Genomic DNA, 25,338 nt, shown 5'->3' on the forward strand with positions numbered 1-25,338 from the left:
CGAGGAGCCGCCGCCGCCTGCGCCGCCCGCGCCGCCGCCCGCGCCGCCGGGGCCGCCGCTGTCTTCTCCGGGGCCGCCCGCGGCGCCGCCGCCGGTGTTGAAGGACGAGTACATGCAGATCTCCCGCTCGCTGCGGGGGAAGGACCAGTAGACGATGCGGCGCTGCACCGGCTCCGGGATGCGCTCAAAGCGCTCCTCCACGCGCTGGAACGGCCACTTCTCAGCCACCTTGCGCGCCGCGATGTCCAGCAGCGACTCGGGGCTCTGGGTCTTGCCCGGCGGCAGCAGCCCCAGCGCTGCGCCGCCCCCGCACGCCGCCGCCGCCGCGCCGCCCGCCCGCGGGCCCGGCCGACAGGCAGAGCTGTAGCCGCCACCCGCTCCTCCGCCGCCGCTGCTGGCCCCGCCGCCGCCGCCACCGCCTCCGCCGCCCGGCCGGCAGCAGAGCCGTTTCGCGGGAGGAGGCTGCTGTCCGCGCTCCGCCATGACCGCGCCGCTTCTAACCCGACAGCGGAAGTGCCAGGACCCTATAAACGGCACAAGGAAGCGCGACACGCACACGCCGCCGCGACGCCACGCTGCCATCTAGGGCCCGCCGCTCCTTGTACGGGCACAAGAGGTGAGGCCTTCACCGTGACGTCGAGGCTGAGGCGGGGCCCCGATAGGGGAACCTAGGGCCAAGGGCGGGGCCTATGCAAATCGCTGGGCTGAAACATAAATAGAGCGCTCAGCGGACACGGGGGTAGCGGGGGCGCTGGGGTTGGGTTCCCGAAGGGTTGTGAGAATGTCAGACTGCTGTGACGCGGGGGGCGGGGCTCAGGCGGGGTTCCCGGGGGAGGGGGCGGGCCGCCTGGCCTGGCCTAAGATGGGTGGGTCTCTGCGCCCCCTGCCTACTCAACTTCCCCCTCCAATTCCCAGCCTCCCTTTGATGTCCAGCAAGTGAGGACGCGCCTCGTGGGTCGCAGCGGGGAGGGAAGGGGAGATGGGAGGTGAGCACAGGGGAGGGGTCCGGGCTAAACGGGGGGCGGGGCCCGCGGGTCGATGCCCCACCCCCCGTCACAGCCTGACCGCCGGGGGAAAAGCCTCTGGGCGGAGGAGGTGCTTTCAAAACAAAGAAATGCGGCGTGGAACCCGGGGAACTGGGGTGGTGAGGAAGGCGGAGGAGGTGCGGCTGAGGCCGTCCGGCCGCCCGCTTCCCCTCCAGTCAGCCCGGAGGAGCTCCCCCCACCCCCAGCCCGAGCTGCGGTGCCGGAGAAGAGGGAGGAGGCTGCGTTAGGCGGCTGTTTTCCAGTTCACTTTTGCAGACCAAGGCGGAGAAGAAGAGCACCAGCTCCGCTGCCCCTCTTGGCTGCGGCGCATTCAGCCCCGAGCCCCGCGTGCGCTCTGTCTCGGATACCAAGCCGGCCAAAGTGTCCGGAAACGCGCAGAGCGCTCGGAACCTGTCCCGCAGCTGTGCGACGCGCGTCTCGAGCTGGCCGCTGCCGCCCCGCCCTCGCGCTCCTTCAGCCCCGCGGGCTGAGAAGCCGGCCCGCCCGCCGGCGCGGAGCTGGGGAACTTGAACTGGCCCCAGCGGCCGCTCTGCAGGGATCCCGCTCCAGGCCCGGGGGTGCTCCGCCTCGGGGTAGAGGGCACACCCGGGAAGTGGATTTAGCAAACACACCTTTGTGAGTACACACGCCACGGGCGCGCGCGCACACACCCTACGGGCGCGCGCGCACAGCCCAGCCGTCTGCAGACGGCGCGCCCGGGCCGCTCGGCGGCGGACGGTGGCTGCGAGCGCGCTCGGTGCGCACTTAGATTTGCAGCTCGCGTCCGCCCTGGGCGCCGGGCTGCGGGGAGCCCTGGCGCTCAGGAGAAATGCCGCGCTCTCTGCCGCCCTGGCGGCGCCCGAACGGCCCATCCTCCCGGGACAAGGCAGCGTGGGGGGCAGGCGAGCGGAGAGCCCAGCTTGCTGGGGCTAGGGCGCCGGTGAAGGCGAAGTAGCTAGTCCCGGCTGAACCCGAAACGCCGCGGACATTGTTCTTCGCACTCTCCAGAGCTCGGTTGAATCTGGGTCCAAAACACAGACTTAATTACCACATTAGAGGCATCCTTACTCTTTGCCCTGCCTTCTGTTTTTCCTGTAAACCCTGTCACTGATAACTGTCGCTATTGTAAAAGATAAACCGTATCTCCTTTGACACTTTCGCATCTTTTAAGGTTATTGGCTGATACCCACCTGCCCGCCTCGTTGCCTGGATTTAAAGGGATAAGAGCGCTCCCGAGTTTTAAAGAAAATCGCCCACTCAGGGCCGCGGCCCCGAAGACCTCGAGCTCCAGGTCTTGGCTCTTCCCCTCTTCAGGCCTCACCGAGCCCCAGGCTGCAGGTCCCCAGGGGACCTGATGCTGGCAGACTTTCCATAGCTGCCTTACTAGTTAGGAAAATGTTGGTGACATTATGTTTTTGTATATCCATCTGGTATTTTTCTGGGCACCTCCTCAATGCTTAGGAAAAGGCCTGGGCAGAAAACTGGAAGACTATCTTTATGGGCAAAAGCGAGAGGGAAGATTTTTCCTCCAGTTCTATTTCGGGGTTTCTTAAAAAAATAAAAGTTTTTAAGTTTTAAAAAAATATAGGTGATAGAAGAAAGTAAGTCAAAAAGTAAAATTTGGGTTCCATTCTGTCTTCAAACACAGTCATGATAGGACTTAGGCTTGTGTACTGTGTAGCTTACAAAAGAATTTTCATACAGGTACAGACAGAATCGCTGAACTGGAAAGTTAAAGATGACAAAACTCATACCCCCAGACAGGGTAAGTGACTCATTCAGGGTCCTACGTGGTGTTAGTGGAAGAAGTTAATTCATACTGAGCAGGAAAGTAGACACCTTTGGAGGTGCTTAATGTTTAGAGATCTTGATTTTGTATTGAACCAAAGAGACTGGATTTAAGGCATCATCCTACATCGGAGGGATTTCATTAAACTCTCTGTTCAAAGATGACTCTAGAGCCTCCACCTCAGCCTAACCCCATTTTCCCTCTCTGCAGTCTCTTACATTGAGACCACACCCTCCCTCTTGAACTGTCCTCCTCTCTGGTTTCCCTGACACTCTCCTGTCCCTTCAGTGTCTCCAACTCATCTTTCTTTGCCTTACTGTGGGGTTTCTCTTCCTCCCAACTGTTTAAGGTACACCCTGCCCTATAGACTATGAGGGTCCTCTTCTCCATTTTTAGTGGCCCACCCCTTGGAGAGTTTCCACTGTTCCCAACTCCCAACCATGGTCTCTGCTTCAGCTCACTCATTTCTTCCTGGTGGCCAGCTCCCTTTTCCATTGCCACCTCAAACCCAAAGTACCACATTTCCCTGGAAACCAGACTCTCTTCCTTCCCCTAGATTGTTATTACTGTTGCCACCTGTTCATAGGCCCCCAAGATTTTTTCCTCTTTGCCTTTGCCTGCAACTCCCATATAGGTTTACTTGCTGCATTATCTATCCCAGCCCCTCTCGCTCAGTCAATTATTCCTCCTCTTCAGTCTGCACAGCCTCCTCACTGGTGTGTCTGTATAACCTTTCCTCCTGCAAATCCTCCTCCACCCAGCTGCTGTGCTTCCTAAAGTATAATTCTGATGGTGTCACCCTCCTGCTCAAGTCCCTTTAAATGACTCCCTGCCACCTACTAGGAAAAGTCCAAATTCAGATATGATCTTGACCAAACGCAACTTTCCAGCCTAATCTTCCACTAAAATGTAGCAGACCTTCCAGTTCCCCAACAGGAATTTTGTTAGGTCCCATCAGGACCTCTCCCAGCTCCCCAGATGTCATCCCAACTTTCCCACTCTGCACATTTGCTCCAGATGTTCCTGTGGCCTGTAAGAGAGACACTGTCTCTTCCCTTGTAACTTGTCAAATTCCTACCCTTCCTTCCAGGACTGGCTCCAATGCCGCTTCCTCTGGGAAAAGCCACCTGGATATGTGATCTCTCTCTCCTGGAGCCACTGTAACGCTTTGGATCTTTCTCGTTACATTTATACCATTCTGCTGAGTGTCACAGCTATGTTTACACCTGCTCAAGCCATTCATCTTGTCTCTCTTCCCTGGTTAGAAATTCTCTGAGGGTTGAGATTATGCCTTAGCCATCTCTGTAGTCCCAGGTGCCCAGCACTGCACTGCAAGCCTTCTGTCTCCCCAGAGGTCAGCTACCCTCATGAGTCAAGGAAGAAGTGACAGTATGTCATCTTTGGCTGGTACTGTGCCACTCTCATTTTTGAGGTATTTACAGTGGTTTTTTTTTTTTCTGGTGTTCATAGAAATCGTTACTAAATTACTTATAATTGCCCTTTTCAAACAAGCCTCTACTGTAGGGACCACATAAGGGCTAGAGGCCTCTGGTTATGCTTCAATGTTTACCATTAGGCAATGGTAGGAAATGAAAGTACAAAAAGTTTACAGCTTCCCAAATGCAGTGACTCATCATATCAAATCACACCACACCACATCAGCCGGTGTGGTCAGGAGCTAGGCTCTTAGGCAGACTTCATAAACAGGACTCCCAGTAGCTAAACTCATAGCCACAAGGAAGAGAGACACCCTCTCCCCCAGCACCTTACCAATCACCTGGCCTGTTGCAGTTGGATGCATCAATAGATGGATAGCTAAGGAATTTATTTGAAAGGAGCAGTGGAGTCCTGTCTAGACATCTGTCATGGCATCTCTACCTGTCTTTAAGAATGAAAATTTGAATTAAATTCAATAGAGATGTATCAAATTCCTGGAGCACTGGTTTTCCAAGAGATCCTTAGAGTGCTCCAGAGCACTGCACACAGTTTTGGAGCTGGGAACCAGAAACTGACACTCACTTACTCCCCATGTGAGTCTTCTTTACAGTCAAGTTTGAAAACTACCCTTTGGTGGCAAGAACTTCACACAGCCCTAGCACTTAGGAGGAGGCCTGCAGAAGAAAAAAATGGCTTTGCCTGATCATTATTGCCAGTCATCTCAGCTAATTAAAAGAATAATTTTCCATTAATAGGAAGATTCCAAGATGTGAGAATTAGATTAGATCTAAGGAACTTTAAGTCATTTGAAGATGGACACAAAGTTATTCCCACTTCCATGCTTTTATATTGGGGTATACTTTTTATATTATAACCAAAGCCAATTATGTTCCCTGGGATATAATTAAATTATTTAGAGAGAAAAAAAAGCCTAAAATAGCATAGTTAGCCTATGAATCAGGCTTATTCTCCCCTTCAGTGGAATGACAGAGAATTCTATGTGCCAAAAAAAGAGTAAAGAATGAGATAATAGAGATATTAGAGATGACCCTTATCAGGACAAAATGTCCAATAACGGGAAAGTGCCAAAAGAATCTCCCTGGTCAGTCATTTCCACCAAATAGATCCTTGGGCAAAATAAGAAGTGGGCATTAAAACCACTGCTCTATCTTTGAAGAGGAGAAAAATTTGATCCATTTCAACTTCGTTAAAATCCAGAAAATGAAACTACTGATATTTCACTATTATCATTGTTTAGAGAGTGGGTGCAGATGCAGTGCTAGGTCTTTTATAAACAGTAACTCATTTGGTCCCCAGTCCCCCTTAGCACCCCTCCCCGCCCTGCCCTGGCACAAGAAATGAATGAAGGAACTGAGGCTCAAAGAAATTCATCAAAGGTTATTCAGCTCTGTTCTGGCCTAGCAGGTATTCAAGTTCAGGCTGTCTGATGATAAAGCCAGAACTTTTCCCATTATCCAGTATTTCCCAAACTTGCCCAGATTATAAGAATAGCCCTGTGTACTTGTTTAAAATTTAGATTTCCTTTACCTCTCCCCTGGAGAGGGCTGGGGTGGGATCTGGAATCTGTGTTTTTGTTGTTGTTGTTGTTTTAATATATGCCCTGGATAATTCTTTAGAAAAGACAAGTTGGGAAACATCATAATGCATAATTCAGCGGCCACATTATCACTTACCCACAGGTTTTCTAGAATTTTCTAAAAGAAAGTGTATTCAACAACTGATCAACCAACCAATCTTTTCCATCCTATGTCTAAGAGCAGTGTATTCTGTTAAGACAAAAGTCTTTAAAGTTACAATCTGGGTTTTTGAAAAATAAATCATTACATCTCAACATATACAAAAAAATCAGGTTGGCAATTTTCTTATAAATTAATTTGCTTCAAATTTTGTAATTTGGACAATAATTCCCCCCTCTAGAGGTAAAAAGTGTTTGCTTTTGTTAAATATTAGATAATCTACTCTTGTTAATTTTTAGCAAAAATATTTTAGTGTAAATATAGTCTATTCGTTCCAATCCAAAGTGCAGTGGAGAAGATCGCATCAAATGAAACCATCTCAGAACCGGAATGTTTAACAAACCTCCAACATGACTTAGAACCTAGTGATAGCCAAAAGAAATAGGAAATGCCACATTTATTTATAGCTTTTAGTCCTTCCCCTTTAAAAAAAACTAACTTTTTTTAAAGTTTTTATTGGAGTACAGTTGATTTACAATTTTGTGTTAGTTTCAGGTGCACAGCAAAGTGAATCAGCTATACATATACATATAGATGTATCTACTCTCTTTTTTTTTTTTTTAGATTCTTTTCCCATATAGGCCATTACAGAGTATCCAGTAGAGTTCCCTGTGCTCTACAGCAGGTTCTTATTAGTTACCTATTTTATATGTAGTAGTATGTATATGTCAATCCCAATCTCTCAGTTTATCCCTCCCCCCCACCTCTGGTAACCATAAATTTGTTTTCTACATCCATGACTCTACTTCTGTTTTGTAAATAAGTTCATTTGTACCCTTTTTAGATTCCGCATATAAGCAATATCATATGCTATTTGTCTTTCTCTATCTGACTTACTTCACTCAGTATGACAATCTCTAGGTTCATCCATGTTGCTGCAAATGGAATGATTTTGTCCTTTTTTATGGCTGAGTAATATTCCATTGTATATATGTACCACATCTTCTTTATCCATTCCTCTGTTCATGGACATTTAGGTTGCTTCCATGTCCTGGCTACTGTAAAATAGTGCTGCAGTGAACATTGGGGTGCTTGTATCTTTTTGAATTATGGTTTTCTCCAGGTATATGCCCAGGAGTGGGACTGCTGGGTCATATGGTAGTTCTATTTTTAGTTTTTTAAGTAACCTCCATACTGTTCTCCATAGTGGCTGCACCAGTTTATATTCCCACCAACAGTGTAGGAGGGTTCCCTTTTCTCCCCACCCTCTCCAGCATTTATTGTTTGTAGATTTTTTGATGATGGCCATTCTGACCAGTGTGAAGTGATACCTCATTGTAGTTTTGATTTTCGTTTCTCTAATAATTAGTGATGTTGAGCATCTTTGCATGTGCTTTTTGGCCATCTGTATGTCTTCTTTGGAGAAATGTCTATTTAGAGCTTCTGCCCATTTTTTGATTGGGTTATTTGTAACTGTAACTTTTTAGTAAGTATTTGTTAAGCTTGTCACAAGATAGATAGACACAAGAATACTATTTAATTGAATAATGTAAAAAATATTTACTTCCACATTTATTTACCTATGTCAACTGGAAAAATAACTCCCAGTTTTAAACATTGAAAAAGTAGCACTATAGAAAAATCTTAACTTAGAAAATTAATGATTTCCTCAAAATTGCATCAATCTACCAGTTCACTCTTTGCACATATCTCTGGTAGGTGAGATGGTAGGAGAAAAACATATTGAAGACATTAAATGCTATGGTATGAACATATTCTCTAGGGAGTCAAAACGTGCTCTGACATGTATGAAGGATGTATTTGCAGAAAATAATGTCATCCCCCAAATCATTTCATAAACATACAGCATGAGCATTTTCCAAACTGATCAAACAGTATTTTATTCATTCTCATTCCCATCTGGAGGAAGTAAAGACATACAGTTCAGACAACCAAGTAACTTTTGGGGGCACCTTATGCCTAGAAAAAGATTATTTGCTTTTAAGAGACAAGCATGAAAATTAAAGTTAAAAATGTGAAAGCCAAACTTTATAACGTATTTATTAAGGACATTTTTATCACCTACAATATTCTAAATATTCAAGAACTCATTCCTTGTCAAGAATAGCATCATGACAATTCAGATACGAAAAGTGTCACTTCCAATGACTTCGTTCAAACCCAGAATTAAATATCTTGTGAAATGAAGCAGTCTCAGCAAAAGCTCGTATGTCAGATATTTTTTCAACCTGAAATCTATATTAACTAACACGTCCACAGAACTACACTACAATAAAACCATGGTTATAAGAACCTTTATAAGAACCATCTTGAATAGACATTTTCCCCAAAAAACTGAAGATTTATTTCTTAAGTACCAAAACTTTAAAAAAAATCTTAACCCTGTAGGCTAGAAATCTAATGTGATGCACTTCCTTGGCTTCTTAAGCATAGCGTCTCACTATAAACACAATGATGACCTCAAGAGCTACTAAGGCATGCAAGACAGTTTGTCCACAACTAACAACTCTAGACTTCTTTCATTCTTTCTTTCCTTTCGTCCTTCCTTCCTTTCACTTTTTATTTAGTTTTTAGTTTTTATGTCTTTTTTCCCTCAGTTTTTTTGGTCTTCTCCTCTACAGTTGTGCTGTCCCCTGTTACTTTTAATTATTGTCATATAACCCCATTCCTCCTCCCTTTCTGAATTGTTGCTTCCCATTTGCTGTGGCTTTGGAACCCAGAAAACCCACTTGTTAGAATTGTGTGTAAAATAAAAATCAACTAAGTTCTTAATGAGGACATCCCCTATGGTTAAAATATGCACAGTCTATGTCACATTTACTTCAGCTTCTTGCAGACTTCCTGGATTCCAGGTAGGTTGCAGATAAAGGGAAGGTTATTAGATGGTCAAACTCTGGCTTCTGAGGGGTTAATACATGATGATAATTGAAATTCACGATGATGGCTCTGAGGTGCCTGTTGAATGATCGTACATAAAATAATATACCTTGAGTATGATTTAGGTTTAAAGTCTTTATAAAATTATAATCCTTTGAAGCTTGGTGGTTCACATCTGGAATTTATGACAATATCCTAACAGATTTCAGATAACCCAGAAGTTGCCATTCCCACATCACATACAAGAAGGGCCTGTCATGCCTTCCTGTTACAGCTTGAGTTCACCCTGGAATGAGGAGGGATAGAGAACAAAATCCTCAACAAGCCCGCCTGGCAAGACTCAAGGCTATGCATTAGGAATGACCTGGTTGGTGCTCACCTTTCCAGCTGGCCTTGTCCCAGGTTCATTCCCCTCACTCTCTGGGGTTCTGCCAACACAGACTGCTCCCGCCTGCTTTCGGTTCCTTGAACACTTGAGGCTCACTTCCCCCAGAGCGCCTTTGCCCCAGAGTTCCCACTGCCTGGAATGCTCTCTCTCCCCAGGCCCAGCAATCACTGCCTAGTTTCCTCCTACTCAGCTTAATCATACTTCCTTAGGAAGGCCTGGCCGCTCTGACAGGTCAGCTCTGCTTGTTACACACTCTTGTAGTTCATGTACTTCCCCTAGAAGCCCTTCTAGAATTGTAATTTTTCATTTAGTTGTGTGTAGGACAGATTACCTAGAAAATAGTAGGTGCTCAATAAGTATTTGTTCATTCCATGGAAGGGAGGGAGCAAGGGCACTTCAGCCAGACTGGCTTTCTCATTGTGGTTAACATCATGACCTGCCCGCAGAGCAGCTTCCAACATTTTACCTTCACTTGATTTCTGCCAAGGCCCATGGGTCTCTCCTTCCCTTTCAAGAAAAGAGTAAAATCTATTCAATGAACATGCAGCAGCATGCCATGAAGCTATTGCTACTACATTCTAGACATTGTGGCCTTATTCCAAGCAAAGAAATAAGAAGAAAATCTTTCCAAACAAATTTCAAAACGTTTGCCACACTGTGATACATGCTCCCTTTAACATTTGTCTTCTGTTAATTGTATTTTTCTGGTTTTTGTCTCAAGTTTTGGCAATTTCAAGTGTTCTGGTTACCATGGAAAGAGGAAACAATGATCTCTTAGAGGTTAAGGGGGAAAAATATTCGCTCCAAACTGTTACATTAAAGATTCATTATGCCCTCTCCCGGGGCTCTTGGGTTTATCCTTAAGACAAGTTCAAATTGCTGAACATGAACTATTAGCTCTAAGTGAGAACCTTTACCTTCTTTCCTCTAAGCATCTTCATAACACTTCAGACATCTTATAAGTTCTTCCTGACACATGGGAAACTTAGGTTACGAAGAACCGTACGATACACATTGTCAATTTTATTTTTTCTTTCGTTATTTCAGAGGAAGATAAAAATTTCTTAACTTTCAGAGCAAGAAATAAACATTAGATGTTGCCTCTTTTTTGTTGTTGTTCTGTATGTAGTCTTAATAGCTGTAGTCTGAATAGTTATAGTCTTAATAAGTCTTTCACAGAAAACTTGACCAGTAATAACTGAATATTTTGAAAAATCTGGAAAAGGAAGAAGATAGTTTACTTGTCTGCTGAAGAGGCAAATATCCCTACAATTTTACATCCTGTAAGAATGGTTTAATTGCTTTTAGACTTTGAACTTAGAACCTATGTGTGTATATATGGCTGTATAAGACTTGGTTTTTAACACATTATATAATACCCTGTGTTGTAATTTTCCACATCTCACGTCACCAGAAAGTTTCCAGGTTCCCTGAAGGACAGGTATGGGTGATTCTAACACTACCTCCTGCCTCATTTCTGTGTGGAAGCTGGCCTGCTGCCTCTCCCTCTCCATCTAAGGTGTCATCCTCCTGTAAAGCATCCATCTGATGGACTGCTTCCCACTGCACTTCCCCGTCCCACCCCGACTACTTTTTCTTGCCTTCATTCTGGCTTTAGGAATATCCAGAGGAGGCTTCTATCTTAAAGTGTGTTTGACAGCTCATGCGGCTCAATATTTAAAAAAAAAACAGCGCAATCAAAAAATGGGCAGAAGACCTAAATAGACATTTCTCCAAAGAAGACATACAGATGGCCAAGAGGCACATGAAAAGCTGCTCAACATCACTAATTATTAGAGAAATGCAAATCACAACTACAATGAGGTATCACCTCACACCAGTTAGAATGGGCATCATCAGAAAATCTACAAACAACAAATGCTGGAGAGGTGTGGAGAAAAGGAAACCCTCTTGCACTGTTGGTGGGAATGTAAATTGACACAGCCACTATGGAGAACAGTATGGAGGCCCCTTAAAAAACTACAAATAGAATTACCATATGACCCAGCAATCCCACTACTGGGCATATACCCAGAGAAAACCATAATTCAAAAAAACACATGCACCCCAATGTTCATTGCAGCACTATTTACAAAAGCCAGGCCATGGAAGCAACCTAAATGCCCATTGACAGACAAATGGATAAAGAAGATGTGGTACATATATACAATGGAATATTACTCAGCCATAAAAAGGAACGAAATTGGGTCATTTGTAGAGACATGGATGGATCTAGAGACTGTCATACAGAGTGAAGTAAGTCAGAAAGAGAAAAACAAATACCTTATATTAACGCATGTATGTGGAACCTAGAAAAATGGTAGATGAACCGGTTTGCGGGGCAGAAATAGAGACACAGACGTAGAGAACAAACATATGGACACCAAGGGGGAAAAGTGGTGGCGGGGGCTGGTGGTGGTGGGATGAACTGGGAGATTGGGATTAACATATATACACTAATATGTATAAAATAGATAACTAATAAGAACCTGCTATATAAAAAATAAAATTTAAAAAAAAGTGTGTTTGAGCAAGGCCAAGTTTCTAAAGTTATTCCTCTCAATTTACAATTCAACCATTAGAGATTTAGTTCTTTTGGACCTTCATGAGCCCCCTTTGAAAAATATCGATATCCCCCCAAGGGCTAAGACTTGAAACCATTATCAATGTTTAATCCCAAGGGATTAAAGTGACCGAGTGCCAATCCCTCTGCCACCTCTCATGGAAAATTAAATTGAGGACAGGCCCTATAGGGTGGTGCTAATAAGAAGGGGGTTGTTGAATGAACTTCACTAATTTCACAATGTTACCTTGGGTTTCACACTCTTCAACGCATGGCTCTCCTTGAAGTTTCCTTTTTCTTTATTTTTTTTTTCCCACCTTGTTCCACCTTTGTTCCTCATGCCTAGGTTTATCCGTGTGTGCCAATGTCTGCATATATCCCCAGGTCTGTCTTTGTCGTGACACCGACTTGTCTAGCAGGGTAACCATAAAAAAATTAATTCAGATTCCTTGTTGGATGATTTAGGTATTTTCAGCTTCATTAACAGCTAATCACCACACAGCGGATTACTCAACCACAGTTTGAAATACGCCTTCAAAGTGGCTAGACTAACAGGAATGATCGTGTAAGGGGACTTCAGGAGGGCATCATACACACACAGCTATTATGTCTTGGTGGGAACGTGCATTTGCCTACGAATTGTCTGTGCATGTTCTTGGCAGGTCCCCTTTCTTATCCTGTTCCCAGCCCCCAGCCCACCCCACCCAGCCTCTGCCAGGTCTGCCTACAGGTCCCTCAGTCTCAGAGCCTTCCAGAGAGAAGTGAGAGCTCATTCAGGTCCAGCAGTGTCCTGAGGAGTGTCTCAGTGTGCCCGCAGCTGAGGCAGACAGGCCAACTGTACCCCAGCAGGGTTCAGAGTCAGGCTTGGAGGTAAAAATACATAGCCAGGAAGCTTGGAAAGGTGCCACTGGGGACACAGCCAGGTATTTTGCTCCTCTGGCCCTGCCCTGAGGGCCAAATTAGCATCAGAGCCGGAAGTGTGACCCTGGAGCCAAAGTTTTATATGGGCTCTTTCTCCAACCACTGAAAAGACACTGGTAGGTACGGGGGGTGGGTTGCTGTGTGGGTTAGGTTAGTATGAGAGGTAATGAGACCCTCCCACACCCCACAGACGCCAGCTCCAGTGCTGGCTTTGACCAACTAATGTCAGCTTGGCCAGAGTGGCAGCGAATCGGGGTAGGGTGCTGGGTGCAAGCCTGTGCTCCCACGTGCAGGTTCTGCTTTTGCAGGTCTGGCGCAAACCACTATCTCCTCTGGCCACACAAAGTGCTCTGTGGGCAGGGCTCGCCCTGTTTGCCCTGGACGGGGACCGTTGTCAGTGGCTGGTTGGATTGGTCAGGTTTGCTCTCAACATTTGTCAATGACCATTGTCAGGTGTTGCTAGGGTTGCAGGAGAAAGGTTACACTTGATTGGCTGAGCAACTGTATTCCATAACCAATCCAAATGCTGTGCCTGTGGGAGGGGGACTCAACACGATAGAGCAGTATCAAGCACAGGCAGACACATTCCGGGTACAAACAAGGCGTCTGGAAAAATGGAATGAGGGTGTGCAGGAGTCCCATGCCCCTCGACAGCTCCAGCCATGGCGTGGTTGCTCTTCAAAATGTTACAGCCTAAGTTAAGGTCATTCCCACTGATTGGAGGATATCAAGATTTCAAAACAGGGCAGTAGCAATTGTGAGGAGGAAGTAAAACTCCTTGCTCATTGTGTTTTACAGCCTTCCTTAGTAAAACTGCTGAATTGTAATTTAAAATATTCCACCCTTTCAAATAAATTAAGTGCAGCCCTTAAAAACAGGAAATGAGAGAGGCGCGCACGTATTGTCAACTAAACATTCACAGACCTAGTACCACAAAGCGAAGTTGAAAATCAGAGAACAGTCCTATGAATTCACTATAGAAGGATGACAACAGGGGTCACCACCAAGGGAGACGTTATGCCTCTGGCAGTGAACTCTTGGGCTGAAACCTGAATGCTAATTAGGAAACAAACGAAAGACAAACATCAGCTCGAAGGGAAATTTCGATCTTGCATGATCGTAGATATTCTGAGATTCAGATAAACCTTATGGTACTAAGGGAAGTTAGAGTGTGATGGTAGCAGCAGCTGAACCCTCCCTTCAGAAGACATAACTGCCAGTCAGCCAGATGTTCCTGCAGAACTCTGGCAATACATCAAAAGCAAACAGAATTATCTTGCCTGAAAGATAAGTTAAGCTTCTGTATAGTACTGATTTTCCATTCAGTTATCAATATAATCACCAAACTTTAGCATTTTTTTTAAATTTTATGGAACATCTTTTTAATTTTATTTTGGCTGCTCCAGGTCTTAGTTGCGGCACACGGGATTTTTAGTTTTGGCACGCAGACTTCTGAGTTGCGGCATGCGGACTCTTAGTTGCGTTGCGGCAGGCATGCGGGATCTAGTTCCCCGACCAGGGATCGAACCCGGGCCCCCTGCATTGGGAGCGCAGAGTCTTACCCACTGAACTTCAGGGAAGTCCCTGAACTTTACATTTTTATTGTCAGTTTCTATGCAGTCACAAGAAAAGTTTTTTTTAGTCTTCTTCCATTCCATGCCATGCCTCTCCCTTTGCTCTCAGACCTGTTCCTTAGAAAGATGGAGCAGCCATGCAAGAATACTAAGGGAGGGAAGGAAGGAAGGGAGGGAGGAAAGAAAGAAGGAAGAGAATGAAAGAAGGTACATCAATGTATGTTTCCCGTGGGTCCCATCCCCTATTATTCATTTCCCCTTTCCAACTCAGACTCTTCTGCTCATGAGGGACCCTACATCCAAGCCAAGGAGCTTGAGCTTAGTTTCAGACTGAAACAGTGTTTCGGGATTCTGCATTTTACTTTATATACATTTTGAAGTAACTCAAAATGAGAAAAAAGAATAAGCTTCCACGACTGAGTTTTGGACCATTTCACCTTCCACTTCAATTGGTGTAAAGAATATTCATGAGGAGAAAATGAATGTGAGGAGGATTGGCAACAGGACTGCCTTACAGAAAGTACAGCTTCACAAGCCTTTCCACCAAGCTCCTCACTTAACTCTACCCACACAGACCAGTGGGACCCACCTAGCCCACTCTACCCAAGATCCTCCTGTGTCTTAATGGAGACACTATAATAGCAGTATCCAGCTTTTCCAAAGGGGAAGAAACTTAGTATTTTTGGTTCATTTTTGTTGTTGTTGTTGCATGTGAGGCTAAATGCAGATATTTGTGCTGTTGGCAACATCTTAGGAAGTGATTTAACCCACTTGCATAGCCAGGCATAATTTATCATGTGGCCCTGTGACTTTAACCCTATTTGTTTCTCCCTTCTGATTATTTCAATCATGTTTGTGTATTAATGACTTAGGGCATAGCTTTATTATTTCAGAGGCTCTGAAGTCCTGCTTGATTTTTCTAATTCAGAACCTAGCTTTCTCTCATTCTGACCTTATCTGCTCTCTTCAGGAACAGATCCAGGAGACCAGAAAAACTTACCACCCACAGCTACTCTTCATAATCAAAGTCATTGGATGAAGACAGGCAGGTAAGCTGGGAAAGTTCTCCTAGATCCTGTTCTGGCCTGGCAGGCACACCCACACAGTCATCGGTGAATATTCTCCAGGGTTAGCACTGCCCAGGGCTTTGCAAATTGGTGTTCTCTCTCCACAGTTTATATTTCAAGACAACTTCCAGTGAGAATCATATAGTCAGAAACCAAAATGGTAGGTTATAAAAACCTACTGGATCAGTGAAAAACAAAAATTTGACTGCTAATTTCAACCTATGATCAAACAGTAAAAGTCATCCATTTAACCTACATCCCTTTCTTTTTCTGAATCACCATCTCTAATAAAGGGGAAATTTTGTTTAATGATAAAAAGTAGAAGCAAAAGGCCTGGGATAACCCACAACTAAATAAGCAGTTGTAGAACATTAACGATCATTGGGAGAAGATGAAATCAAAAAGGGAGAGACAGGCAAGGGAGTTGACATGAAGTTTGAAAGACCACATTCAGCCTGCACCCTCAAGAAAATGTCTAAGAGAAAGTAGGCCAGAACAACAATGAAGATAGGGTGAAAAAGATGTGACTTTAGTTTTCAAAATGTCATGTCCGTATTGAGTGTCCCTTTGGTCCAAACGAGAAACAAAGGGAGAAATCAAACAGCTTCACTGACAAGCAGAACAGTTGGCAAAGAGTCAGGGTAAAATCTTGGGGAAAGACTCAGTGTGCAGCCTAAGAACAGGTGGGAAGAGTCCTTTCAGCTTCTCTGTTTCTCCAAGTCCTGCTTTTCTCATTGCCCACTATTCCCCCTTTCAGTCTGCTCTTCATTTTACCCCATGCCATTGCTCACACCTGACTCTCTCTGTGGATTTTTCTTTTCTTTTTTTTTTAAAGCCTTCTGGGGAAGACTCTTCATTCATCCATGCTGTACATTCAAACCATTTAAGATGTGATTTTTCAGTAACATATGATTAATTTATAAAAAGCCACTTATGATGCCCATAAGCAGAAGGGCTGACTTGACTCCATAACAAGGCCATGACCAGGTGGTTTTATTGGTTGTGACTCTTTCCAGCCATCAAAACAAGCTTGTTATTATAAAAAGCACAGTGGAAAGGGAGATCTAGACTTTGCTTCATTCTCTGGGATGTTCTTGAGAGTGAGTGTTGACAGATCACCAGGTTTTCCTTAATTGTTCCCAATGTGTACATAAGCGGATGTTTCTTTAGGCAAAAACAGCTATTACAATGAGCCCAGTGAAGCTCTGAACTTCCTGGAGCCTACAATAGATTTTAGGAACACCATTTATTAAGATCAATGTGCTTTGTTTAGGTCACTGAAAGCCATAACCATAAAAGAAAAAAATTGATAAAATGGACTTCGTTGAAATTAAAAATTTCTCATCAAAAGAGACCATTAAGAAAATGAATAGGCAAGCCATGGACTGGAAGAAAATATTTGTGAAACATAAACTTGACAGAGGACTGATAGCCACAATATATAGAGAACTCCTACTCAGTAATAAAGACAAAAAAATTGCTTGAATGGATGGAGGATTTGAAGACATTTCACAAAAGATGTATGAATGGCAAATAAGCACATGGTGCCGTGTTCAATGTTCTTAGTCATTAGGAAAATGGAAATTAAACCCGCAATGAGATATCACCACGTACTCACCAGGATGACAACGCTAAATGCAAGCTAGGATGTGGAGCAACTGGAACTCTCATGCATTGTTGGTGAGAATATTAAATGGAACATCTGTTTTGAAAAAGGAATAGCAGTTTCTTTAAAAACTAAACATACACCAAAGACAAATATCATATGATATCGCTTATATGCATAATCTAAAAAAAATGATACAAATGAACATACTTACAAAACAGAAACAGACTCACAGACTTAGAGAACAAACTTATGGTTACCAGGGGGGAAGGTGGAGGGGAGGGATAGACTGGGAGTTTGGGATTGACATGTACACACTGCTGTATTTAAAATAGATAACCAACAAGGACCTGCTGTATAGCACAGGGAACTCTGCTCAGTATTCTGTAATAACCTAAATGGGAAAAGAATTTGAAAAAGAATAGATACATGTCTATGTATAACTGAATCACTTTGCTGTACACCTAAAACTAACACAAAATTGTTAATCAACTATACTCCAATATAAAATAAAAATTAAAAAAAAAAACTAAACATACATCTGTGATTTACCAGTTATGCAAGTAGGTTTTTCACAAGGGAAATGAAAGCATATGTCTATAAAAAAGCTTGTATAAAAATGTTCCCAACAGCTTTATTCACAATAGCCAAAAACTGGATACATCCCAGGTGTCCATGAACAGATGAATGGTCGACCATACAAACTGTGGTATAGTCACACGATGGAATACTACTCAACAATACAAAGGAATGAACTACTTTCACACAGAATAACGTGACTCAATCTCATAGACAGTATGCTGAGTGAAAAAGGTCTTACTCGAAAGAGTTTATTTTATTTGATTCCATTTTTATATGAAATTCTAGAATAGGCAAAACTAATCTGTAGTGAAAAAAATCAAAACAGTGGTTGCCTCTGGGAAGGGGAGTAGGGGCAAGGATTGACAGGAAACTAGGAGGGAACTTTCTGGGGCAATGGTGACGTTCTGTGTCTTAACAGGACTTCGGGTACACAAAACTCAGAAAGTATACACTTAAGGTTTTATATTTTATTATATATAAATTTTACATCAGAAGAAAAAAGTAAATATCAAACTGAAGTTTTTAGGTGGAATTTGGTTCATGCCTGCCATTTACTTTTTTTTGGCCATGCCCTGTGGCACGCAGGATCTTAGTTTCCCCATCAGGGATCAAAGCTGTGCCCCCTGCAGTGGAGGCACAGAGTCTTAACAACTGGACTGCCAGGGAAGTCCCTGCCATTTACTCTTCTTTTTTTTTTTTTTTTTTGGCTACATTGGGTCTTCGTTGCTGCGTGTGGGCTTTCTCTAGTTGCGGCGAGCAAAGGCTACTCCACATTGTGGTGCACGGGCTTCTCCTTGCGGTGGCTTCTCCTGCAGCGGAGCACAGGCTCTAGGCGCGCGGGCTCAGTAGTTGTGGTGAACAGGCTTAGTTGCTCCGCGGCATGTGGGATCTTCTCGGACCAGGACTCAAACCTGTGTCCCCTGCATTGGCAAGCGGATTCCCAACCGCTGTGCCACCAGGGAAGCCCCCATTTACTTTCAAAGGCATGAGGAAGATAAGAAGGATTAATGGAGGAGGGATGTATAGGTACGCAATAAAGCAAGGTAGTACAATGTTAATGGCAGACGCTACAATTAAATGGTGGGTAGACGGGTATTCACTGTAAAATGCTGTGTAAAATCTTGTGTATATTTGGAAACACTCACAGTAAAGTGTTGGGGGAAGAAAATGAATGTGCTAGCCTTACTCATGGACCCTCTTCAGTTGTTTGTTAGATCTAAATACTCCATCTTTTAATATTCATATTAGATTATAAATACAGAAGATGAAGCCTTGGGTTTGTAAGAATCTCACATCTGACTTCTTTTTCTTTTTAAATCTAGTCTTTCATACCTTTTATTGTAGCAGACAAAAGAAGCCAGGAAATGGTTATTATGAGAGGAAGGGAGGGAGAGAGACCTGTGACCCTAAAAAGAAAACCACACACAAAAAAACCTCCTACTGTAAAATGTTGAGTATCAAGAGCCGGCAAGTGCTTCAGAGTTGTAGAATCAAGAAGTTAATGAAAGCACCAAGACTGCATCCTCAGAACCATTGGGGAATGATAATTACAGACAACGGTATTTCTGGAGCAGACACATAACCTTGATTCCCAGGATAGCCCCTAAAGCACTCTAATAGTATGCTATTTGAGGAAGGTTTTTCCACCTTTAATAACAGGGAAATAATGTTAGAAGGAAAGAAATGCCTTATTTAGCCACTAGGGTGTCATTATTGAGCCCCAGTTGAAGGCCCCTTTAAAAGCATCCATATGGTAAAAGAATATGTTTCCCCACGAAATCAAAACTGAGTACATCTGAGACTTCTGAACATCTTTTTTCTTGGATCTTAAAATGGATTTGTGCATATTTGTGAAAAAAAGTTTTATGATGTGCTATCTTCCAAAGTGAATGGTTATTTATAATTCATAAAAGACCTGAGCCCAGGAAAATTCTTCCCTTTTATTAGCCCTGTAAAGTTAGACCAGCTGATCTTTTAGTACGTATTACAGACACCAAATTCTCCGTATGGTTGAAGTTTCTCTCCTCAAACTAAATGCAAAGAGGCAGTGCTACTGAAGCTATTCTTCAAAAGCTGGTGGGGTCCGTGTCTCTTTTGATTAAATGTTAAATAAACAAAAAAATCATTCTCAGAGCCAGTCTCTACAGACACAGAAGGGAGCATACTTGGAATGCTAAACACGCTTTCTAAATCTTGCAGAGCCTCTGTAAAATACAACGGCATATTTTAAAATGGATTTTCTTTTGTTTCCAACATTTAAGCATCGTCTTCGGACACAGTTGCCACATCGTTTCCTTTCAGCCGCTGCTGGCTGCTTGTGGGTCACAGTACAGGTTCATGAGCAGAAGTGACTTGGGTCAAGGAGTATGGGCACCAGGGATTTGGACCCATTACAGGGAGTCCTGGTGCCAAAGGCTCCCACCCAGCTGCACCTGCACATCCCCGACATGATATCACAGAAAGTTACTTCCTTCAAAGAATCCAGCTTCCTCAGCTCACCCTACCAGGGTCACGTCCACCTCGATTAGTGGCGTGCCTCGGACCCACATAAGAGAGTTTCACGGAATTTTTAGAGATCTAAGTTCAATCTGAAAATAACACATGGTTTTGTTTTCTTTGAAGTTCCCTGCCCTCTAATATTCCAGACGAGCCTTTTAAGCTCTGGTATAGAACTATCTGGAGATAGAAACTCTTTCTGTGTCCTGACTTTTAAATACCTTGACTTAAAATATAGGTTGCTAACTGTCCAACGCAAAAAGCCAACTCACTTATAGGACAGGATCCTTGGTCAGAAAGGATTACCTCACCTTGCAAGGACAAGGGATGAAGGATTCAAATGATTCTTGAGCAACTTTTTTACCACCTTATGCTGCCTGACTCAGAAGAGAAGGATGAGGAGATCTCAGCCTCTTGATGATACACCAGCTGCACTGTGTAGTACCAGCAGTGGGAATGGAAAAGGCAATATTTATTCTGAGGGCCCTGACAACATCATCATTAAGTCATTCGTCCACTCCTAAGTGGTGTGTGTCTTCCAAGATCCAGAGAGGGAGGCCCATGAGCTGTAATTCTAGGCATTTTTTCCCCTTTCTACCCACACTCTTATTCAACATGTCTAAGCACTGTTTGGAAAAACTAGATAGCTGACAAAACCAAATATGCAATATGCTATCATATGTTTTAGTTTAACACTTTCAGAATTTATTTCCCTATCACATAAATGAAATCTTTCAAGTTCTTCTTCCTCATCATCCACCACCCAAAACACTAAATCATTACATAACAGAACTGTTAATCAATTATCTACTGTGTCATATCCCTCCCTCCCTCCCTCCATCCACCCAACCATCCACGCTCCAAGTATTCCTTGAGAATTTACCATGTGCCAGTCCCTATGGTGGAGATATAGACATGAGTAATTTATAACCTTGCCCTTCAGGAGCTTCCAGTCATACAGAAGATGCTCACCTCTATGTCTCCCAAGCCTTCAATGAACAGTTAACTTTCTGCTGTTACTTCATCACAGCAAGAAAACAGGAGCTCTTCCTCTGCCCAGATAATACTCCTACGTTCATGAACTTTGTCCACCGCGTTTTCTCTGATCACCACCCTATCCTCTGAAACCTGGTACACAGTCAGTCATGAGAGAAACTAACCAAATTTACCACTGGAGCAAATTTCAGGACATAGCTTGGATAAGACACAGGATAAGGTCAAATTCTCACTTTGCAATTTTAAAATTTAAATAGCCACTGCCAAATACAGTATATTTCATTTCCTCTCTCCTTTCTAGGGCACTGACCCCCTCCTTCAGAACTAGACCTGTGGGGTTTCAATTCATCTGGCTAATTCACTCCAATCTACCCTTCAGTCCAATCATCTTTCTGGTTTCCAGAGATAAGTCATGGGATCCTTCCTTTTGGGAGGCCCTAAGTGTAGCTTCCTTACCCATCATTCAACGAGCTGTGTCCTTTGAAATACTGTTGTGCTTTTTTTTGAGGGGGAGGGGAACTGAATTGGAAAGAAACCTGGGTTGGGGAGAGGATGCCAAGAAAGCACCCAAGGCTTCCCTTTATGCTGCATCCAGCCTCTGACCGACTCAAGGGTTTGTTTATGACATTTCATAAGCAGACCTAACAAGCTCCTTTGGCAATATTCTTTGAAGAAGTTTCCATCCCCCAGGACAAGGCCAGAGCTCCCCGGTCTGCCTGCCATAGCTCACCAAGACTGGGTTCCAGGTGTGCAGATGCATTACAGGTGCGTCAAGATGTGGACCCTCTCAGCCCAAGAGGCTGCCAGCCTGGGTCAGAGGTAGCCAGGGCAGCCACTCGTGAAGGGTAGGGCCGGGCTGATAAGAGTTCTGGAGAGGTGACCAAACTCGGCGCCCCCTGTTTGTCTAGGGGCCAGGAATTGGGGTCTGCCATCAGTCCCATGCTGGCACTTGGTACAGAGGCCGGCTCCAGTCCTGGAGTTATCTCCTTATCCTCAAAACCCCCCAACCTTCCAGGCTAGGTTCTCCGTCACCCTTCACTCCTCTTTGCCCTGAACCAAAGGTGACCACGTCTGGCTACTCTTCTGCCTGGTGTTTAGGATCAGCCCTTTGGGAACCACTAGCCTGGGCTTTCCCAGCTTCTTCACCCTCAGTCCCCTTAGCGCAGCAGGTTCAACAGAATATAATGCCAGCCACTTATATAATTTAAAATTTCCTACTAGCTACCTTTTTTTAAAGTTTAAACAGGTAAAAAAAAAATTTTTGCATCCAAATTTGTTAATTTAAAACAGCTTTATCGAGATAAAATTCACATACCATACAATTACACATTTAAAGTGTACAACTGAGTATATTCACAGAGCTGTACAACCAGTGCCACGATCAATTTTAGAACATTTTCATCGCCGCTTAAAGAAATTCCATACCCATCGGCACTCACTTCCCATTTCCCTCCAAAACCCCCAGCCCTGAGCAGCCAACCATCTACCTTCTGTCTCTGTTGCTTTGCCTCTTGGCCATCTCATATAAGTGGAATGGTACAACGTGTGGCCTTTGTGTCTGACTTCTTTCGCTTAGCATTGTGTTTCAAGCTTTCCTCATGTTGTAGCATTCCCTTTAATCATTTACTTGATTTAGTTCAATCTATCCAAAATATCATTTCAACACGTAGTCCATCTTAAAGATGATAAAGGATGTACTTTGCATTCTTTTTTTTTCACACTAATTCTTTGAGCTCTGGTGCGTATTTAATGCTCAGAGCACGTCTCAGTCAGACCAGCCACACTGCAAGTGCTCGATACCCACATGGGGCTACTGGCCATTATGCTGGAAAGCACAGCCCTAGCCAGAGTCCTTTCCATTACTCTTTAAAGGCAACAGCCTTCTCTGTTCACCACCATACTCCTGCATACCCTCTCTACCCCATCAGTACCCACACCGTGGTTCACAGGTGGCTTTAGGATTTTAAGGCCAGCACCGTGCTTCTCTTCCCCAGTAGAGAGCCCCGAGCTTGTGTTTCCATCTGGGCAGTGGCCGCTCAGGTCAGAGCCTGCACACAGCTAACTGGAGCCCATGCTGCCTGGTCACCTTCCTTGCCCAGGTGCCACAGCTGGATGATATATCTAGCTAAAGGGAAGCTTTCTGCTTTGAAAAACTTAACAAAAGAAACTTTATTCTTACTTTTGAGAAGCAGGTCTGTCATTTCTTAATTTTCTCCCTGGTACATTTTCCAGCCATTGTTTTGCTAACAATTGCTCTAAGCTCACTGGTGGTGGTAGATGTGGGAAATTGCTACAAGCTTCCTCACAGCTTTATCCTCCTTCTGTCAGCCATTTCCTCAAGAAAATGGACGTTTAATCAGTATGGGGCTGCATCTTATAAGTCTAGCTCATCAGCTATCACCTCCTTCTGGGCTCGAGAGAAGAGACAGAAGCCTACAGCACTGCCACCAACTGCCCAGGATGCAGGGATTTCAACAGGAAACGGGACCTTTATAAATGAAGCACATTATGTATCTCAGTGTGGGTATGTCTATATGGTCATATGTAAGTTACTTCTAAGCACCTGTAATTCTTAAGATGGGCACACGGCAATGTTTGTGAAATTGCCTTTTTGAAGGAAAAGCTTTCAAAATTGGGGTTATTTAGTCCACAATATGGAAAATTGAGGGCGGGTTTTATATGTGCAAATTTAACAGAGACATAAGAACAACAATATCAGCATCTTCCGTGTTTTTCCTCAGGGTAAGAAGAGAGAAAATGAGCTGCAGGTGCTGGAGAAGGGACTGAGGTTCACCTTAGGAAGAACATTGTGTCAATAACATCGAAGCTCTGGAGAATCTCATGGAAGGAGCTTCAGGGTTTTGGTCAACATTCACTCTACCAACATTTACTGAGGACCTTCTGGGCCTTTCTTGGTTTGTGTCTAATTCAGTCACAGAGCTAAATTGGGAAGATTTCACTCAAATGCTTCTCTGGAGGGTTTCCCTAACGTGAAGTATTGCTATCTCTTTTTTTCCCAATTTTTCTTCTCATTCTCTGCCACCTATGAAGGTTCACAGGGCCCAGTCCTGGACCCTGCAAAAAAAAAAAAAAAAAGCTTTAAAAATCAAGAATGATTCTAAAAGGAAATCTGACCCATCGCACCAGTCAAGATTTCAGCCTCTTGATCAAACAGCCACTCATAAGGCAATGGCGTGCTGAGAAAAGCAGGCAGTAATGGTAGCCAGTTCAGAGGTGTGAGGACGTGCTGGGAACTGGTTTATATTACCTACCTCCTTTTACTCAACAGAAACTTTCTTCTCTACAGAAAATGGCAATACCACTACCATTCTAGGATTCCTTGTATTAGGCCTCACCCAACAACTGCTTGGCTGTCTATCCAGAATAGTTAAAACAGCCAGTGCCCCAGGGAATGTCATAACATTTCACTGTATTCAGTGACGCCCTATTTCGTGAATTGCAGAGAACCTAGTCTTCTGCACACCTGGCTATGAATCACTGACTCAGTGACCTCCATTTGGGATCTGATTTCCTGAGGTAGTTAATTTAGCCTTCATGAGATGGAGGGACTGAACCTTTCTTAGGGATGCATGCTTAATTTCACATAACTGTGAAGTTACTTCAGTTGTTTACATGGCAATCTTGTGTGATCTAAGCAACTCTATTGCTGTCATTTTAAGACCGTTTGAAACATCTTAATAGTCCCATTTTTTTTCTTTTCCTCTTGCTCATTTCCAAATGGAAGGAATTCTTATGAGGTAATAGGGTGGTGGGGAGAAACCCAGTTTGCTTTAGCTCCTACTAATTATTCCATGTTATGCTTGAGTGGGTTATTTGCATCCAATCTCTATTTGGTAACATCAGTGGGCTATGTTTGCATAACTAGATCGAATTATAAAAGGATTTCCATTTTGAATGGTTAACTCTCACAAAAAGAAAGAAAGAAAAAGAAAGAAAAAAAAGAAAGAAGGAAAAAGAAAGGGAAAAAGAAAGAAAGAAAGAGAGAGAGAGAGAAAGAAAGAAAGAGAAAGAAAGAGAAAGAAAGAAAGAAAGAAAGAAAGAAAGAAAGAAAGAAAGAAAGAAAGAAAGAAAGAAAAAGAAAAGAAAGAAAGGAAGGAAGGAAGAAAGAAGGAAAGAAGGGACCATATCCTAAGCTAGAGATAGCAGCCTTGGGAAACCTGTATTGGAGGAAAAAAAGAATCTCTTAAAGTTCATCACAAAGACTTTCTGGTTTCAATTTCCTCTCTTCTTTTGAAATAAGATCCAGTACTCCAGCCCTCCACCTAGAGTAAAGTAGCT

General features: G+C 43.7%; 2 protein-coding genes and 1 long non-coding RNA gene across 3 annotated transcripts in view; 1 reads left to right on the forward strand and 2 right to left on the reverse strand.

Annotated features, from left to right (window-relative positions):
• ZSWIM6 (zinc finger SWIM-type containing 6) overlaps positions 1 to 483 on the reverse strand; it is a 204,958-nt gene extending 204,475 nt beyond the window's left edge. Inside the window, exon 1 of the mRNA XM_027101263.1 lies at positions 18 to 483. Coding sequence (XP_026957064.1) covers positions 18 to 483 — 466 coding nt within the window. The remainder of the gene's footprint in view (positions 1 to 17) is intronic.
• Positions 484 to 862: 379 nt separating this feature from the next.
• Positions 863 to 25,066, forward strand: LOC113617500 (uncharacterized). Its single transcript, XM_027101048.1, has 3 exons — positions 863 to 1,661; positions 15,263 to 15,341; positions 23,781 to 25,066. Exons 1-2 carry the CDS (start codon positions 1,039 to 1,041, stop codon positions 15,312 to 15,314), a joined length of 675 nt encoding a protein of 224 aa, XP_026956849.1. The 5' UTR covers positions 863 to 1,038; the 3' UTR covers positions 15,315 to 15,341; positions 23,781 to 25,066.
• LOC113617503 (uncharacterized) lies at positions 7,822 to 17,161 on the reverse strand. The gene is made up of 3 exons (XR_003431673.1): positions 16,978 to 17,161; positions 12,045 to 12,209; positions 7,822 to 8,924 (listed from the first exon to the last, which is right to left on the reverse strand). It is a non-coding gene; the product is annotated as an uncharacterized LOC113617503 (long non-coding RNA).
• Positions 25,067 to 25,338: the final 272 nt, after the last annotated feature.

This window comes from Aethalodelphis obliquidens, unplaced genomic scaffold (assembly GCF_003676395.1).
Source record: "Aethalodelphis obliquidens isolate GAN/ISIS:26980383/991018 unplaced genomic scaffold, ASM367639v1 scaffold4, whole genome shotgun sequence".
Lineage (NCBI taxonomy): Eukaryota > Metazoa > Chordata > Mammalia > Artiodactyla > Delphinidae > Aethalodelphis > Aethalodelphis obliquidens.

What these genes read in the sequence shown, in the direction of transcription:
- LOC113617500 (XM_027101048.1), top strand. Translation starts at nt 1,039, where the DNA reads ATGCCCCACCCCCCGTCACAGCCTGACCGCCGGGGGAAAAGCCTCTGG. An exon ending in GATTTAGCAAACACACCTTT is followed by an intron (nt 1,662 to 15,262) that starts GTGAGTACACAC and finishes TGCTCTCTTCAG; the next exon opens with GAACAGATCCAGGAGACCAG.